The 19,949-nt window shown below is 36.6% G+C and overlaps 2 protein-coding genes across 3 annotated transcripts in view; one reads left to right on the top strand and one right to left on the bottom strand.

Moving 5' to 3' along the window:
• The window catches only part of LOC142344244 (uncharacterized), an 82,245-nt gene extending 63,394 nt beyond the window's left edge, over positions 1-18,851 (top strand). For both annotated transcript variants that reach the window (XM_075395806.1, XM_075395805.1), the window contains exons 2-3: positions 2,054-2,181; positions 17,424-18,851. In XM_075395806.1, coding sequence (XP_075251921.1) covers positions 2,102-2,181; positions 17,424-18,753 — 1,410 coding nt within the window. In that variant the 5' untranslated portion in view covers positions 2,054-2,101 and the 3' untranslated portion in view covers positions 18,754-18,851. The remainder of the gene's footprint in view (positions 1-2,053; positions 2,182-17,423) is intronic.
• The window catches only part of LOC142344898 (inositol monophosphatase 1-like), a 599,876-nt gene that overhangs the window by 130,722 nt on the left and 449,205 nt on the right, over positions 1-19,949 (bottom strand). The window lies entirely within an intron of this gene.

The following is a 19,949-nucleotide window of genomic DNA, read 5'->3' as shown; positions in this document are numbered from 1 at the left end:
AAACGTCAGAAATGGCCGAAAAAACGTCCAAAATAGGTCTAAAAAACGTCAAAAATAGCCGAAAAAAACGTCAGAAATGGCCGAAAAAACGTCCAAAATAGGTCTAAAAAACGTCAAAAATAGCCGAAAAAAACGTCAGAAATGGCCGAAAAAACGTCCAAAATAGGTCTAAAAAACGTCAAAAATAGCCGAAAAAAACGTCAGAAATGGCCGAAAAAACGTCCAAAATAGGTCTAAAAAACGTCAAAAATAGCCGAAAAAAACGTCAGAAATAGCCGAAAAAACGTCCAAAATAGGTCTAAAAAACGTCAAAAATAGCCGAAAAAAACGTCAGAAATGGCCGAAAAAACGTCCAAAATAGGTCTAAAAAACGTCAAAAATAGCCGAAAAAACGTCAGAAATGGCCGAAAAAACGTCCAAAATAGGTCTAAAAAACGTCAAAAATAGCCGAAAAAAACGTCAGAAATGGCCGAAAAAACGTCCAAAATAGGTCTAAAAAACGTCAAAAATAGCCGAAAAAAACGTCAGAAATGGCCGAAAAAACGTCCAAAATAGGTCTAAAAAACGTCAAAAATAGCCGAAAAAAACGTCAGAAATGGCCGAAAAAACGTCCAAAATAGGTCTAAAAAACGTCAAAAATAGCCGAAAAAAACGTCAGAAATGGCCGAAAAAACGTCCAAAATAGGTCTAAAAAACGTCAAAAATAGCCGAAAAAAACGTCAGAAATGGCCGAAAAAACGTCCAAAATAGGTCTAAAAAACGTCAAAAATAGCCGAAAAAAACGTCAGAAATGGCCGAAAAAACGTCCAAAATAGGTCTAAAAAACGTCAAAAATAGCCGAAAAAAAACGTCAAAAATAGTCGAAAAAATCGCCTAAAATAGCCGGGGAAACGTCAAAAACGCCTCAACTTAGCCTAAAAGCTCAGAGAAAATCATGGTCCGTCAACACTCAATTGGCCGCAAGCGACCAAAAATTTTGCCTCGGTTCGACATTTGGCTTATCTGAAAAGTACATAAATTTGGTGATTTCGGCTATTTTAGGGGCTGAAACGGCTGAAAAATGGCTGAAAACGGCCCAAAACACCTGAAATACCCTCAATAGACCCTCCCGGGGTGCTAATAATCACCCAATAATCAATTTGGTATGCCCCCGGCATCATTTTCTAGCACCCCGGGAAAGTGCCCAAAAAGTAATGCCAAAATCGTGGCACGTTGCGAAATTTTTTTGAATTCGAAAATTTCACTCGAATTTTTTTGAAAAATTGGTTTTGACTTGGGAATCAACTTGCAAGTGTAATCCAAGTCTTGGTAAAGACTTGTAAGACTTGCAGACTTGTTTTTAGACGTGCACAGTACTGATTTATGCTTGTAGACTTGCAATTTGACGTGCCCAGTACTGATCTTGACTTGCAGTTCAGTCCGGGATTACCTAATAAAACACCCATGTTCCACGTTTCAAATTTAATTTGGGTCTAGGAATTTTAATGTTCCACTTGCAATCTTTTTAATCATTCTGACATTTGGCATGACTTAATAAAACACCCTCTTGTTCCATTTAAAGTTGAAAGTTGCCAATCGATCTATTCTTCTTCAATCTAAACCTTAGTAAGCACAGAAAATGATCCGATTTGATCAATAAGGGGCGGGGGTTTAGCCTAAAGTGTCCAAAATTAGACTCCAGTCATAGTGTCATGTTTGTTTGTCAGAGGTGAGCCTGGGCTGATATCCTGATAAGCCCAATTTGGATCCGGACGTATCTGTCACTGCGCTCTTTTGACAGCCAGACAATCCAAATTTGAAGTGATAAATTATTACCAAGGTTCACTAAAGTTTTATTCCCGTAGGCTGATCAAATAATATCAGAGCTCTGACAAAGTAAACCCAGTTCGGGTGTTTTCTATGGTTCTGATTGTATACACACCCTATCTATTTTTATGAGAAATATCTGAAAACAAATAACACCTCATACACTAATTTGAAAACCCTAGATGACTTATTCGTTTTTGAGAACAATCTTCAGAAAATTATTTCATTTCGTTTCATTCCATTTCAGTTATTAGTCAAGTAATTAGTCAAGGATCTCAACATTTGGAGCGAAGAAATGTCTTCTAAGTGGGAATTTGGAGAGTTTCTGGTCCTGATCTGTCTAACCATGTGCTACGCAACAGGAGGAGGATTGGTGTAAGTAATCTCTATCCCTTGGGGGGGGGGGGGGGGGGGGTGGGAAACCCTCTTCAATTTTAAAATCTATCCCGGGTCGAGGATTTTCCCCAAAAATAGACGTATTTGGACCGGGATTAGTGGGTACCATTGCCCCGTTTATTGTACCTTTTGGCGATGTATATATTCTGATTTTGTGTGATTGCCTTTATAGCTTATTAGTCAAAGAATTAAACTCTTATGTTGAAATTAAGTAAAAATGCACAGAATGTATTAAAATTAGTTAAAAACAATTATGCTTACGTTCGTAAAATGCAATGAAATCTCTGAAATAGTAGGAAATCTGCATAATTTTGGCGCAGCTGTTACATAAATTTTAGCACACAATTCTTGCAAAATTATGCGTTGACAATTTTCTCACATCTCGACCAGAACGTTAATGTAACGGTTTAATGCACAGTACTCTAGATCATACATGGTTTCTTAGTACCCTAGTTGAGAATGTATGGTTATCTTGCAGGAATCAGGCAGATTCCTACAAGGCGATGCGTCTTCTGCCAGAAATTTCTGGCATATTCATACAATAGAACAATTTTTCTGCCAGATTCCTACAAGATAACCCTTTTCTCCCAGACTTCTATAAGATAACAATTTTTCTGCCAGATTCTTACAAGATAACAATGTTTGTGCCGGGGTCTTACAAGATAAATAATTTCTGTCAGATTAACAATAGATAAAATTTTTTAAATTATTCCTGTAGTATAAAACTTTTCTGGGAATACTTTCGGAATTAACTCTTCTCTGGGAATTCTTTTATGTAAGTTTACTGTGCATTAACATAGCGCTATTTCTGATTGCAATGTATTCTCGCAACTAATAACTGAAATGTTTGAAAAACTGATGAAATAAGATCATGCGTTTGTTGTAATTATTTGTGTTTCAATTAGACACAATAATTGTGTCATGTACTCTACTTAAAATTTAAAATATTAAAAAATTCTGAAAAGCAGCTCAGTAAACCATCATAGAAAGCAAATTTTTGTCAAACACTGTTTAATATTTTTTTCAAACTTTATTTGTGCTCTTTTATCTGATCAATAAGACAACTGTACGGGAAATAATTTTCTGAGAAAATAAATTGAGCAGATTAGATATTATTAACCAATTGAAATGCAGCTCAACTGGAACAACCTCTTTCCCTTTTATTTGTTTCTTGCAATATAATCATTTTTCTATTAGAATCTTACAAGATATCCATTCTTCTGGCAGATTCTGCCAGATAATAATTTTTCTGGCAGATTCTGCGCGATAAAACATTTTCTGGCAGAATTTTGCAAGATTGTCGTTTTCTGCCACATTACGGAATTTAACCATCTATCTTTCCGAATCTGACAGATTTCTGCAAGATAACCATCCGGCTTCAACTAACGTAGTCATACAAGGATCATAAACGAATTCATGCAGATCATAGAAAATGCTGCAGCAGCTTCAATTAACCAACGATGAGTTTTCGAATGGTTGCATTCTTCGGGCAGCAGTATCTATCATTTATGATTTGTTGGATTTCAAACAACGATCAAAGTAGGAAATAAGTTATGACTTGTATGACGTCTTATATGATCCTTGTATTACTACTAAGAAAATAGTGTAAACAAGGCCCTGAAAGTTTATCCGCTGAAAAATATTTCTTTAAGCATTTCTTACTTAAATTCCAGCCGAAGACTCGAACAGAGATCTTATAAAGCATAGCCCCCAGATATTATAAACAATCCATAGTGGGAGAAAGATGACTGCACTAAAATAGGCATCCAAAACAATGACAATTGTTATCAGAACTTTGAGAAATGAGATTTAGATTGACAAGGGGCTTACAGAATCTTTCCTTCAATAAACTTGTTCCTCTTCTTCTTCTTGAATATGCCATTGATATTTGACTGACAGATTTTATCACAAATGTCGTCATTGAACTGCAACTCTGTGACATTGTTGTCATTCAATATAATTTTATTATATTGACAAAATTTGCGTCAAAGTAACAATTCTTTACTTTAGCAAGATTACTTGAAAAACTTTGAGATCGTTCAAGATATGAAACAGTGCGGTCTGTTTTCAGTTTGTTTGTTAAAACGTTTATTATTATTTTGAACAGCGGCAATAGTATCAACCAAATATTTTCAATAAAACAAGTTTTGTCTGAGAAACGCAATCATTCTATACAAAATGTTCTAAATTTTTTTTCGAATGTTCGTGTATATAAAGCGTCTACGTTTTGTCAATTTGGTTGCCGTTTCTAATTAATTGGCGAATGCGTCTATGCCAAAAACACGAATGATTCCAAAAGAATTAGAGACCATATTAAGTGCTCCTTGAAGAGAATCAGAATAATCATCCATTTTCCATTTTTCTGTCTGTGTAATAATTTTGATCTTATAAAAGATTTTCAGTAATTCAGTTTTTTTTCTCAAAAAATAGCAGCTTAGACTCAATGGCACAATAAGATTTATCAAGTTTACTAAATTGTCATAGCCTGTACTTATCCCACTAAAATCATCATAGTACCAAATCAAAGCTTAATTTATATTTATTCATTTCCTGCAGTCTGCAAGATTTCGTTCATGTGTGATTTACTATTTGAAATGAAAATTTTATCTTAATTTCTGAAATCAAATTGCCCCTGAAATCTCTTGAAAACAAGTCAAATAATAGATTGGATTGGCACGACCATAATTTCAATAAAATATCTGAGGGCGAAATTGCTAAGAATTTTCAAATTTGAGGAAAATCATTTAGTTCGACTGGGCAAATCATGTCTATAACAACTACATAGAGAACAAATTGAACTGCAGTTCAAAGATTTATTTCTCTAACTATACACGGCGTTAAGACAGAATTATCATTTAAAATTCTGCAGTACCGGATATTGCCACAAAAGAGGTAGGCGTTATTCAAGCCTTCATTTTTCACCTACCGGAGCCACAAATGTTACTTCATTTGCTTTTATTGAGCACGTGACACTGAGCAATTAGCATTCAGAACTGTAAATTGACCAAATTTTAAAATTAAATCACTTCTTTTTTCTGACTCCTAAAAATTCTAATTGTACGTCCCTCTGATATTAAAGGAAAAAAGCAGTATCAATCCATTTATTTCCAATTTAGTTACAAAATTCAAAATTAGGGAGAATTTCAGTTCAGCTTGGAGAAATGGAGATTTAACAATCTCAAAAAAAGTAATTTTCAAATATTGAAATTTTTGATTGTTAACTCTCCAATTCTCTGAGTTAAGTTACAATTTTCCTTATTTTTGTTCTTAGTTACTTATCTTTATTGTGTACCTTTGGGAAATACGTTTTTCAAGTAATTAATTATTTTTTTTGCTAAGTTCCATTATCTTCACAGGCACCAATCAACAGTCGGCTCTATGATTCGAAACTATCTTTTCAGTCTTTTTTTTCGCTTGTTGTACTTGAAAATTTTCGGTTCGGTAAATCGCATGGTCTTTTTAATGAAATAATTTTTGTTGAGTTTGAGCTCATCTTTTTCATTTTAATTAGTAAATACATGCTCTAATATTTCAACAACTTTTTCAATAATTGTGTTCACTCTCAACTTAAAACACTAATTTTAAACGTCCGACCGATAAGTTCAGAATTCTGCTGGAAAAAAATCAATCAATTGTTTTTAAAAAATACCTGAAAAGCATAAAGGATTTATCTGATTATCAGATATTTATCTGGCAAATTAGACGAACAAAGATTAATTGAATTCGGAAAAGTTACCATCTGTTGTCAGTTCATAACAAAAATTAAAGCAGAGAGGGAGAGAAAATAAGATAGAGAGAATTAGAACGCTACAAAATCCGATTATGAATTGTATAAAAAGAGTTTTTGTTCAGTTCTATTTTGTACAGGAAAAATTAGCAAAAAAAATTAAAACAAATGGTTTCTGATCTCATTCATTGTGCAAAGCTTGATACCAAATTTACCCTCTTGTTAATCTTTTTGTTGCCTTCTTGGGCATATCTAGCCAATCGTCATTATAACTCACAGAGTTTGAAAAGCACAAATTTCCTTATCAGGGTCTCCCATCATACAACTTTCTTTGATTTCATACTATAGATCATTTATGATTTTTATGATTTCTAAGTAAAACGATGGAGACTAAATTGGATATTTTTTTATTTGCATACTGAGATTGTAGTGAGAAACCAAGCATGGGCATTGTGAAACCATATACGATTCTTGTACGAAATAAAAGCAACATTCTGCCTGCCCGTTTGTCTGCAGACAATAACCATCTCGTTCAATGAAACATGTGGAAACTGAAAAACTCAAAACTACTTTCAATGGATAATTGTTGAGACCAAAGCCATTTACTTAGCTCTGCTTCGAAAAATTTTCCGGGGACTTGTAAAAAAATTCACAAAAATTGCTTATATTTCTATTTCATGTAAAAAATTTAAAAAATAAAAGGACAAATTAAGCAAAATAAATTTCTCTAAATAGAAACTAAAAAACTTTTTGTTTTGCAATTGGATGTCAAACAAAATTTCAAAAATTTTTCAGGTAGTAATCATAAATAGTCAATGACTTCAATTTTAGAGTTTTTGTTGGCTCGTAACTGCTTTTATTCAGGTGTCCTTGCTATGAATAGATGTTTAATTCTCCTTGATGATGCCAAAGACAAACAAATGAATTATCTTAGCAAAAACAAAGAAAGGTGTCGAGCAAGCTAGCCATTTTACATTTTCAGAACCAAGTTTCAGATTTATAATTTATTTTGCGTTCCTAACGTGAGTAAAAATGTAATTGAGCCAAAAATGTTGCAACGAACACAACCCCAGAGATATAGAAGATTAATTGAGAAGTGTATTGTACCGACCCCTCTTTAGGGGGGGGGAGGAACTATATACTCAAATGGTTTTTTTGTTCACTCAATTTTGACCGATCGGTATTCATCGTAGAAAGTTTTGAGTAGTATCATTAAAAAGTCCATCCAGCGTAGATTATGGAAAAAAAGATTTTTTTGAATTTCGTTTTCTAGAGCGAGTTATCAACGTTTAATTTTTTGTGAATATTCAGACTGATTTGCGTTATTTTTTTCACATTTTCCGGACGTTTTGCCTAAAATTTAGTCATTTTGCTAAAATATGTTACAAATAATAACAAAAGTGTTGTTGAATTGTTTCTCAAAGAAAAAAGGATATTTGACTATTTTGATTTAATTTTTTTGGCTAAAAATTTGGATAAGTTTTTCAAAACTCAGAGTTCTTAATCAAAAATTGAACGAAATAAGCTGTTTTAGTCAACTTTGATTAAATTTGCCAAAAATACAAACCCAAAAACTACTAAAAAATTTCTTGTGAACTCCACAGGAGGCTAGTCTTACTTTCATTTTCATTGAGAGATCTCTGGAATTAAATTTTTGCCTTTTTTGCAAACTTTTTTCGATGAATATCATCAACGCAGCATTTATTTTTGACTTTTTTTACTAACAAAATAGCTATATCTATAACATTCGCAACAATGCAACAATTGGTTGTTCTTAATTGACAAAAGGTAACCTCAGGGCTAGTCTTGGTCAAATCTTGGACTGTTACAAAATCTGATTGTAATCAGTCGTTTTTAAAAAAATCGATAATTTTTTTGTTAATTAAAGAACTGAACAAATCGAATCAAAGCTTTTTGGTGATAAGTCCAATTGACTTCCTAATCAATTTCAAATTAATGTATCTATTTTTGTTACTGAAAAGCCTACAGTCGCTTTGACATTTAAAACTATTTGATTTTTAAATAAACAATGGCCTTTGAACATTGCCACTATTTTTCTCTTAGTTTCATCAATTTGTTGCTTAGTATCAGCGACAAAAAAAAGAATTCTTTTCTTTGTTCTGAAAAAATTTTTTTTGCGTTTGTTAAAGTTAAGTTTTGGTTTTGTGGCTTTGATACTAACAGATTTTAAATAGTTTTTAGATGTTTGCCCCCTTTTTTTTACAATTTTTTCTTGTTTTCCTATCATCAAATATTTGAAAAATCTCATTACACATTACTGGCGTTCAGAAAAAGATTCAATTGAACGTATCAAGATATTTAAATTACCGATTCTAACAAATTCAATATCACTTTCTTAAAGAATTTAATTGAGTTTTTTTTTTACTTTTGCCTTTAACTGTCATTTTCACTTTGGCTTTTCGTCTAATGAAATTCCCTGGAGAATAGAGAAGACAAGATCTAAGTGGCCTTTTGGTTTTTTGGAGGATTAGATGAGCCTACGTTCTGATTTGATAGCTAAGTGGTTTTATGACTTTGGAAACAATTGTGAAAAAAAATACTTTTCAACTCCGCATTTTCGTTCTCTTTTTTTTTGTGTTTATTACGTGGTCTCGTTACTTACAAGTCATGTATGACATTATTGAAGTCAAGAAGAGGCGCAAGTGTAGAAAATCAAAAGACTTTAAAGAATTCGTTATGTGTTTACTGGCTTCGACATGTGTATTTCACAAAAAAACAGTTAATTAATTTTCGATTTTTGTCTTTAATTGACGTTCTTTTTGTGAACGTAAGACATATTCTGATCAATTAGCAATCTCAGGGGCTGCCTTTTGACGCACAAAAGAACCTTTTCTTTTTCATTACATTTTAGCTAATGGCTTTCATGACTTTGAAAATAATTGTTTGCGAAAAAAACAAAAACATTGCTTACTTTTACCTCTTTTTCTCGTTTTGTCAACTTTTTACCTTGTCTCATTAATGAGAAGTCCGATAACAAATTATTGGCGTTCAATAAAGGCGCAACACAACATGTTTGAGGCGCAAAATACGGCTTCGATAGCGTTTTTTTGCAAGTTTCAATTGAGTTTTTTGTGTCACTATTTGTGCTTTTTTTTAACCACATAAAAAATTTAATTAAGACAGCTGTTAGTTCCTATATAATCATCGGGGATTAAAAAAGTTTTTTTGGAAGTTTTCAGTTAACATCTAATGGTTTTCATTACTTTGAAATTATTTTTTTAAGAAAATAATAATCCAAATTAATAACTTCGCTGTTTTTGTTATTTTTTCTCTAAATGTAACCGAGCTTGATTTTGGTCTGGTGCCTTTTTTTTGTAGCAAAGTCTAAATTATTTTGTTCAATTTCATCTGACGCTATCTTGACTTTGTTATTAAGTTTTCTTTTAACTGACATGATTTTTTGGATGTAATTAATGTTTGTTGTTGTTTGTTTTCGTTGTTCGTCTTGTCTCCATGTCTTTTTAACGGCAGATCTCATCAATCTAGAGCGGTTTTTGACTCCACTGAATTATTTGCGTTCGAGGCAATATTTTTGTTCATACACCAAGTTCTTGAAAAATAGTTGACTTATTGGAGGTTTTCTATGTGTTCCTCATTTGGTAGATAATTATGCCAAAAATGTGGATGAGCGGGGTTGGAACTTTATTTATTGTTGTTGTTGCTGTTGTTGTGGCTTCCTGGGTATTGAAACCAGAAGGATTTCTCCCATAACTTCTGATTAGAACGATGTCCAAATGTTGCGACAGTCACAGCACATGTGCAAGGGTGGAATCGGAGAATCTGTTGTCGACAAACTTCCACATCAGGCTGGACTATTCGCGATTTTAGACCGAGAGGATTGGATTGGCAAACTGGTCGGATTTTTTCGTTTATTCTGTTTATGATTCTGCCAGTGCGGTAGACAAATGGTCCACGAGTCTTTTCTTTCTTGCACTTTTTTAGCTTGAAAAACATTGTGGACCTACCAGATTCAGGGTTGCAAGTGGGAAGTGGGAATGTTGATGTTATGTTCTCCTTCAACAAGTAGTTTGGACATGAGCAGAATATCATTGCACTGCATGAAGAGCGGAAGTGGCAGTACGTTGAAGAGACGTAGCTGCTGGAGGTAGCTTCGATTGGATTCATAGCAGACCCAGTTCAAGGCACGTTTTTGAAAGCTCACTATGTCTCTGGCTGAACCACGGTTCAACCGTACACAGTTCATTCCGTAGAGCAGTATTGGCAGAAGAATAGATTTGTAGAGTCCGAGTTTGACAGACACATTGAATTTCGGCGAAACATTTCTTCGGAGCAGGTAAACTGCCCTGTGGGCTTTCTTGAGTCTTTCGAAGACGTGTAGAGACCAGGTCATGTCTTTAGTTACAAAAATACCAAGATCTTTGATAGAGTCAGCGCTGTTGGCTTATGCCTAACATCAGATCACCGGAGTGGTGGTGGATTTTTAGTGCAGCGCACTTTTCAATTGCCAGATCCATTTTGTTAGTCTTCACCCAAAGGTGAATGCTGTTCAGGTCTTCTTGAATTTGCCAGTTGGCTTTTCCTGTGAAAAGGAGCTTTAGGTCGTCTGCAAAGATGAATGGTTTGCTGAACTTCAACAAGTCAGGTAGGTCGTTGATGAAGATGCAAAATAATAGGGGCCCGAGCAGGGAGACCTGTGGGACAACGCTTGTAACATTGAGAGTTGCAGAGGAACAACTATTCATTCGAAAAAACTGTTCCCTTCCAGACAGGTAATCATGGAGGATGTCGAGGAAGCAACCACCGACTCCAATTGAAGCACACTTTTCTAGTAGTAGACGGTGCGGCACGCAGTCAAACGCCTTTGAGAAGTCGGAGTAAAAAGCGACTACATTGTCTTCCTTGTTGCACTCCAGTGACTGATGCACTTTTTGAAGAAATTTTATCATGTTGCTTAAGATTGACCTTTTGGGCACAAAATCGTGCTGATGATCACTCATGAATTGTACAAAATGAGTGTAGAGGGGCTCATGCATGCATTTCTCAAAACATTTGCTGTCTATATTAAGGAGGGATATTCCGCGATAGTTGTTCATCAGTTTACTGTTGCCTTTTTTGTAGATGGGACTTACTGCGGCTACTTTCCACTTCTTGGGCAATATTTTTAGTTGCTTGATGTTTTTAAAAACTTTGTGGAGTGTTGAACTCATCTGCTCGGACGTTCGCTGGTACAAGATTGCTGGGATGCCATTGGGGCCTCCGGTCTTTGTTTTATCTAGTTCTAGTAAGATGGACGTGATATTGGCTTTGGAGATGCTGAAGTTCGTCAGCGTTGGATTCTCAACTTTAATATCTTCGATTCTGAAGGGTTCTTTGGCGGAGAACACTGAGTTGAAGAAAAGATTAAAAAAAGCCTGGTTTTGAGTTGTTTATGCAGTTCTGCCGTCGTACTCCATTTCAGATGGAAATTTTGATTCTTTGTCTGTTTGATTCTCTGATATTATCTACGATCTTGTTCGAACAGTTCAGATACCAAGTTTTGGAGTTTAGCTACGAAGGTGTTCCTATGGCTTGTAGGTCTCAAAACAAGCCTCTTTTTTGGGTCTCTAATTTCCGTAACAGATGTGACGTGCTTGGTTTGATCCAGGGAGGGAGAGATTGACGGTGCCTAGTTCTCGATGAGACATTCCTGCGTATGAGGTTCGCCAGGTATTCTTCGAGTTCTTCATAGAAGTTGTCAATGTTAGTGAATCATGTTGGTAGGAAGGGAGTTTGCTCCATCTCATTGGCTATTTTGTCAAAATCAGCTGAACCAAAACTCCAATAAATTTTTCTGGTACTATTTTGAACTATATGTGGTAATCCGATTGTGCTACTGATCCCAATGTGGTCAGAACAGTTGAAAACTTTTGTAAAAGCATCTGCATTTGTTGAAAACACGTTGCAATTTTGGTGGAATACGACATCAAGAACGTTCTTGCTACAGGTTGTGAAGTCAATCGATTGACGGAAGAGTCTGTTTTCGAAGAGTTCAAGTACTGAATTTTCTTCAGAGTCAGTACTGGTCCAGTTCGTCCAATTCGTATTGGGGAAGTTCAAGTCTCCACAGACGAAGGCTATGCAGTCTTTTGGGATGCAAGATAAAATTTTCTCAAAGTCTTCGATTGAGTATCCTCATTTGGTAGATAATTATGCCAAAAGTGTGGATGAGCGGGGTTGGAACTTTATTTGTTGCTGTTGTTGTTGTTGTTGTGTCTTCCTGGGTATTGAAACCAGAAGGATTTCTCCCATAACTTCTGATTAGAACGATGTCCAAATGTTGCGACAGTCACAGCACATGTGCAAGGGTGGAATCGGAGAATCTGTTGTCGACAAACTTCCACATCAGGCTGACTATTCGCGATTTTAGACCGAGAGATAAACTGGTCGGATTTTTTCGTTTATTCTGTTTATGATTCTGCCAGTGCGGTAGACAAATGCTCCACGAGTCTTTTCTTTCTTGCACTTTTTTAGCTTGAAAAACATTGTGAACCTACCAGATTCAGGGTTGCAAGTGGGAAGTGGGAATGTTGATGTTATGTTCTCCTTCAACAAGTAGTTTGGACATGAGCAGAATATCATTGCACTGCATGAAGAGCGGAAGTGGCAGTACGTTGAAGAGACGTAGCTGCTGGAGGTAGCTTCGATTGGATTCATAGCAGACCCAGTTCAAGGCACGTTTTTGAAAGCTCACTATGTCTCTGGCTGAACCACGGTTCAACCGTACACAGTTCATTCCGTAGAGCAGTATTGGCAGAAGAATAGATTTGTAGAGTCCGAGTTTGACAGACACATTGAATTTCGGCGAAACGTTTCTTCGGAGCAGGTAAACAGCCCTGTGGGCTTTCTTGAGTCTTTCGAAAACGTGTAGAGACCAGGTCATGTCTTTAGTTACAAAAATACCAAGATCTTTGATAGAGTCAGCGCTGTTGGCTTATGCCTAACATCAGATCACCGGAGTGGTGGTGGATTTTTAGTGCAGCGCACTTTTCAATTGCCAGATCCATTTTGTTAGTCTTCACCCAAAGGTGAATGCTGTTCAGGTCTTCTTGAATTTGCCAGTTGGCTTTTCCTGTGAAAAGGAGCTTTAGGTCGTCTGCAAAGATGAATGGTTTGCTGAACTTCAACAAGTCAGGTAGGTCGTTGATGAAGATGCAAAATAATAGGGGCCCGAGCAGGGAGCCCTGTGGGACACCGCTTGTAACATTGAGAGTTGCAGAGGAACAACTATTCATTCGAAAAAACTGTTCCCTTCCAGACAGGTAATCATGGAGGATGTCGAGGAAGCAACCACCGACTCCAATTGAAGCACACTTTTCTAGTAGTAGACGGTGCGGCACGCAGTCAAACGCCTTTGAGAAGTCGGAGTAAAAAGCGACTACATTGTCTTCCTTGTTGCACTCCAGTGACTGATGCACTCTTTGAAGAAATTTTATCATGTTGCTTAAGGTTGACCTTTTGGGCACAAAACCGTGCTGATGATCACTCATGAATTGTACAAAATGAGTGTAGAGGGGCTCATACATGCATTTCTCAAAACATTTGCTGTCTATATTAAGGAGGGATATTCCGCGATAGTTGTTCATCAGTTTACTGTTGCCTTTTTTGTAGATGGGACTTACTGCGGCTACTTTCCACTTCTTGGGCAATATTTTTAGTTGCTTGATGTTTTTGAAAACTTTGTGGAGTGTTGAACTCTGCGGCTCGGACGTTCGCTGGTACAAGATTGCTGGGATGCCATTGGGGCCTCCGGTCTTTGTTATATCTAGTTCTAGTAGAATGGACGTGACATTGGCTTGGAGATGCTGAAGTTTGTCAGCGTTGGATTCTCAACTTTAATATCTTCGATTCTGAAGGGTTCTTTGGCGGAGAACACTGAGTTGAAGAAAAGATTAAAAAAGGCCTGGTTTTGGGTTGTTTATGCAGTTCTGCCGTCGTACTCCATTTCAGATGGAAATTTTGATTCTTTGTCTGTTTGATTCTCTGATATTATCTACGATCTTGTTCGAACAGTTCAGATACCAAGTTTTGGAGTTTAGCTACGAAGGTGTTCCTATAGCTTATAGGTCTCAAAACAAGCCTCTTTTTTGGGTCTCTAATTTCCGTAACAGATGTGACGTGCTTGGTTTGATCCAGGGAGGGAGAGATTGACGGTGCCTAGTTCTCGATGGGACATTCCTGCGTATGAGGTTCGCCAGGTATTCTTCGAGTTCTTCATAGAAGTTGTCAATGTTAGCGAAACATGTTGGTAGGAAGGGAGTTTGCTCCATCTCATTGGCTATTTTGTCAAAATCAGCTGAACCAAAACTCCAATAAATTTTTCTGGTACTATTTTGAACTATATGTGGTAATCCGATTGTGCTACTGATCCCAATGTGGTCAGAACAGTTGAAAACTTTCGTAAAAGCATCTGCATTTGTTGAAAACACGTTGCAATTTTGGTGGAATACGACATCAAGAACGTTCTTGCTACAGGTTGTGAAGTCAATCGATTGACGGAAGAGTCTGTTTTCGAAGAGTTCAAGTACTGAATTTTCTTCAGAGTCAGTACTGGTCCAGTTCGTCCAATTCGTATTGGGGAAGTTCAAGTCTCCACAGACGAAGGCTATGCAGTCTTTTGGGATGCAAGATAAAATTTTCTCAAAGTCTTCGATTGAGTATCCTCATTTGGTAGATAATTATGCCAAAAATGTGGATGAGCGGGGTTGGAACTTTATTTGAAAATGCACGTTACCTAGCGTCCTTGTTGGTGTCACATGTCAAATACTAAGATTTCATGTTTGTAATTAGTGTTAACAAACGACATCCACATAATATCACATGATATTAATTTAGATTTCATCATTGAATAGTTTTAGCAAAAGATAACGCAGCAGAAAATACGCGGGTTCTTGAGAGTTTAGGTACTTTTAAGTGACATCGAGGTTAGTTTTTCTGGGTCTTTCCCATCATAGCCCCCATGAAAATATAGCCCCCCCATTATGGTATATTTACCATGATTGGGGGGGGGGGGGGGGGGGGCTATAGGTTATCTGACCACTAAGCTGGGGGGAGGGGGGGCTATAATGGGAAAGATCCGCTTTTCTCATTTCCACAAAAACAATATTACAGCTCTGAATGTGTTACTGTCGGAAAGTGCCAAAAATTCTTAAACTTTTGAGAAGGGTCTCCTTTAAAAGTCAACTTAATAGAACTAAACAGAACTTTATAAGTCGAATTAGCAGTATCACAGAATTTTAGTTGAAGACCACCAGTTTTTTTTTAACAAAGACTAACAATATCAGATACACCTACCATTATAAAAAAAATTGTCGGAAATTGCTCAGATTTGCACATACATCAGTGAAAAATATATACCCTTGATTGGTTAAGCGACCGCAGAATAAGCTGTGTTGTGTTTCCCACAAAAGACCAGATATACTGAGTTTCATGTTGTCCGATACTGAAACCACTATGCATGCTAACCTTGCTCCAATTAATACGGGAAAAAACTCACAGATCGCGAAAGAAAGTTGCTATTGAATTCTATGGTGTGGATTGAGGGTTCAGATAATCAAATACACGGTTCTAAATGCACGATTCTAAAATCGACTGTGTTTTTAAGGTAGGGAAATACCCCTCCAGGTCGACTTTACCAGTATCAGTCATCTGATAAAGTCGACCTCTCAACTGGGGAAGCTACTTTTTCTTAAAAAAACTTTTAGAAAGGAGTATCTGCTTGGCAGTTCCTAATCAAATCTCACATTCATCTAAACGAATAAGTGAGTGAAAATTTTTCGTTGACTTTACCTTAGAAATGGCTGAGAAACTAAAAACCCGCGATTTTACTCGGAATTCAACAACCAGCTGGAATTTAAGAACTCGTGTCAGAAAACAGTGCATGTGGGACCAAAAGCAGTAACACTTTTGCCGCTCACTATCAGAAAAAACGTCAACACATATCTGGAAATATAAACATACATGACGCTCTTTCCAAGTTAACAGGACTCTGTAAGGTGGTTGAAGATTATGACATTAAAGTACGTTCTTGTAGGGATGTCCCAATTTACTCTGCTGTTCAGTCTCGCCTCAATATCAGTGATTGAAAATATACTTGGAATTGTTTCCCGGCCAAACGGTTGGAGATGAAGCTCGGCTTGTGAATCAGATAAATATTTTGCTAGTTAAATTGGAAGGAGTATCATGCATGTTATATTTCCTAATATGTATTTACGAACTTTCTTTCAGTGAGCAGCGAAGGTGTTAGGGTTTTCGGTCTCACATGCACTGATTTCTGACAAGGGTTCTTTTCGTTGAACGCAGTAGCTTTGCCAATAAGTTTTTGAATAGAGTGCAAGTTCAAATCATCTGCGAATTAGGTGTGCAAAATTTGCGAAACGGATGGAATCGTACGTTTACGTAGTGTTTTACTTTAAAAATGTGAGCTTTGCACTGATGTGCAGTTCCTCAGATTCGATTAGCAATAAGTAGCTCACAAATGGTGAGTAGGTTCAAAACTCATCATGAAGGCTGATTGTCTGGGTTGTAATGAATTCTACTCTCATGAATCCATTTGCTGACATCAGATCAGTAAAATATATTTTTTTAAATTTAAAATATTTCTGTTTTATTCCGCTCGTGTATTCCTGCATGGAGGCACAGGTTCGTTTGCAACACAAAGCTAACACCACTTATGAATGTAAATCTAAACATAAATGACTTCTAATTGTACGCAATAACAAACATCATATTTTATAACATATAATTTGTAACGGGGGGGGGGGGGGGGGCGTAAAAAGCACTGTGGGCAAAATAGAATAGATCCAATAATACTGTGTTGTTGTGCCGGGCTTGAGGCTAGGCACCTGTAGTAATTTCAACCTAATTAGTATAGTAAGTTTCAACCTTTTGACGCGGCTCATAGAGCCTAGCTTGTTGCTGTAAGTTTAAAATACAATGCGTTTTTGCGGTAAATTTAAATAGCTGTTGCGATGTTCAATAGTGGAGATTTACTGTTCCCTCCATACGGGGTAGATCATACCCCCTTTTCCCCCCGTTTATTACCTCAATCTAAATATATAGATGTTGAAAACTGGGAGAAGATTTCCCAATTTAAATTAATTTAAATCCTGAAAATGTAATGGGATCTGTTCCGTTTGTGCCCCCTCAGCTTAGTGGGCGCATATATGCAAACACTTAGACGTTCGTTCAATATTGTTTCATAATGATTTGTATGTGATAGCACGTGCTCTAATTCTGGGCGCAAAACCTAATGGGGGGGGGCACAAACGGAAAAGATCCATTTTATGAAATGAAAATGAAGACAATATATTATGTGCTTTTAACTAGAGATTTCTGAACGTATTCTTTTCTCAACGCACTAAATAATAAGGACCAAAATATCAAGTCTCACAGTTTAAGGGAAACGAATCCTATCGTTCTCAAAATTGGCGCTGCTGATGTTGCTCTTTAATTGATTATTACCAGTTATGTTTAGGTACTGTCTGGGGTTGATGCAGAGCACATGGATTGACAAATTAAATCTGACGAACTCGGAAGCATCCATTATCAACAGTGCGACATTCGCAGTTACACTGTTACCGGCTCCTCTGGTACAGGCACTGCGTGATTACTTTAATATCCAACCATATATTGTCTTTTCGTCCGCTGCAACGTTTGTATCAATTGGTTTATACTTAACCAGCGCAGCTTCGACATTCAGAACTTTGCTGATTTCTAATGGCATCATATTCTCCGTCGGTATTGTCTTTTCCGTGACCGGGACGTTGACAACAGTTTATCATTATTTCCTTGACGATAAAATAACTCTTGTTTCTGCATGTGTTTCTTCTGGCATGGGCATGGGAATGATAGCTGTATCCATGTCGTTTAAATATATGGAACCAATCATTGGCTGGCAAAATTTTGGCAAATTTGAGTTTATCTTTTTAATTTCCTACATCCTGGCTGTCATCACATTCTTTCCTCCAATGAGCAGACTTCTCGGTGTCCGAACCCGCAAATGCAAGGAAGAAGAGCTCGAAGAGAGAAGGAAAAACGCCCTGTTGAATGACGATAATTGCGAAGAAAAGCCGATTTTCCAGTCAAAAGACACCGACTTGGCGAAAGCACTGACAGGTTCAGGGCTTTTACCACCGTCGAACGACGACCAGCAATCAAGTTCTTCGTCCGAATCAAGCAAAAAGAGTGTTTGCACTACTCTAAAAAATCTGTTGACTAACCCACTTTTCCTACTTCTGCTCTTTTCATGGGTGTGCAATGAAGCGACTTATAATGCTGTTATGGTTCACCAACCTGAACGTGTTGTATTGATGGGATACTCTCTGGGAAATGGTGCTGACACGTTGGCTATAAATGGTGCCGTTCAAATTGTCGCCCGATTCAGCGTTGGCTTGATAGCCGAGAGGGGACTTATATCCGTTGTTCGCTTGAGTCAGATCTCGAAATTTATTCTCGGCTCGTTTTCGATTATAAGTAACTTTTTCCCATCGCTGCTGTTTCAAACTATTTTCATGTTTCTGGTCGGCATATGTGGAGGTATTGTGTCGACAACAGACGTGATTTTGATCAAAGACTGCTTGACTGAAGGTCGAGAATTGGGAATTTCGATACTTCTATTGATGGATGGTTTGTCGTCTATGATTTCGATTGCGGGTGCTGGCTTTTTGTATACTCAGTTCCAGAGCTACCACTTTGTGTTTTGTATTCTGGGAGCCTCAAGTCTCACTGCGTTTGTTTTGGTGGTGCTTTTGGAAGTCCTTATGAAGAGAAATAGGAGCGATACAATTCATTATACGCCTCTGTGAAATGCACTCAAGAACTCGTTTAATATTTTAAAATGTATACAAATTACGCGTAAATACTCCTTGATTAGTTGCTCATCTCAGTAAAATTTTGAAAACTCTTTTTATTCATATGCGGGACGGCATTGTTGCGTCTCTCTGGGGTAATTTTTGCGGACTTGAGTGAAAGATTGCTAATTGTTTTCTGAACGCACACGTTGCAAGCTACCGATTAACGGGAACTACCTTTTTTGAAGATTGTGCCTCCTATGTTTTGCATGTAAAGATGAGATCCTTTCTAGGAACCTGATATTTTAATTGATCTATATGGCAATTAACTTTTGATCCCTATTAAACTGAGATTCAAAAGTTCGGCGCAATTAAAGTTTAATCCATATTAATTTGAAGTTCAGAAGTTTGGCTTAAACGCAGTGAAAGGCTTTAAGAAATTGCACATTTTATAATAAGTAGACTCGAAAATCACTTAGTTTAAAATGTTTATTACCAGATGGTATTTAAAACAAACTTGCGTCCGCATTTTGTGATGATTTCAGTTGCGGAGCGGTTATCTGATCAGCTATATTGTGGTGCTCATGGTTTTTCTATAATTCAAAGTATTTGAGTTGTTGCTATTTTTCCCCATTCTGCCTTGTTTTGAGCTTTTTTGCAGATTCTGTATTCTTTTAATTTTTTATAGCGTTTGGGGAGTTGTTTGCTTGAAATTAGTTAATCTAGCAGTTTTGTTGGTTTTTCAAATTGATTTATTTTTGTTTTAAGTTGTTTTTGGCGACGAAAATTGGGTAAATTTCTAATTGCTGTCGAAGAGAGGCAATTATTGTAAACGTGTGTCTTTACGACTCAAAGTGGACTATTGAGATTCTACAGGTTTTTTAAACTGAAGTCACGACTTGAAATTTAACTTTTGTTTTCGAACATCTTCTTCTCTTTTGGAACGTTAACTTCTGTTTTTGAACAATGGATTTTAAAAGTAGCTTAGTTTGTAATGTATAGTAATTAAGAACTGATGGTAATATTTAAGATTAAAAGGTCATTTCAAGAATTTTTGATCCCATAAGTCCCACACTTTGCCCCCCCCCTCCACGCACATACCTAGCCCCACACCTACCACCCCCACCCCCGAGTCGTTTCTGAAATTCTACGGCTGTTGTTAATGCAAAATTTTCGCTTGTAGGTTTTTTTACTTTTCGAGTGACCTTTAC

The sequence above is a fragment of the Convolutriloba macropyga genome, chromosome 8 (assembly GCF_964194025.1).
Source record: "Convolutriloba macropyga chromosome 8, txConMacr16.3, whole genome shotgun sequence".
Classification (NCBI taxonomy): domain Eukaryota; kingdom Metazoa; phylum Xenacoelomorpha; order Acoela; family Convolutidae; genus Convolutriloba; species Convolutriloba macropyga.
The sequence above is the reverse complement of the archived record's forward strand: the minus strand, read 5'-3'. Positions and strand labels throughout refer to the sequence as shown.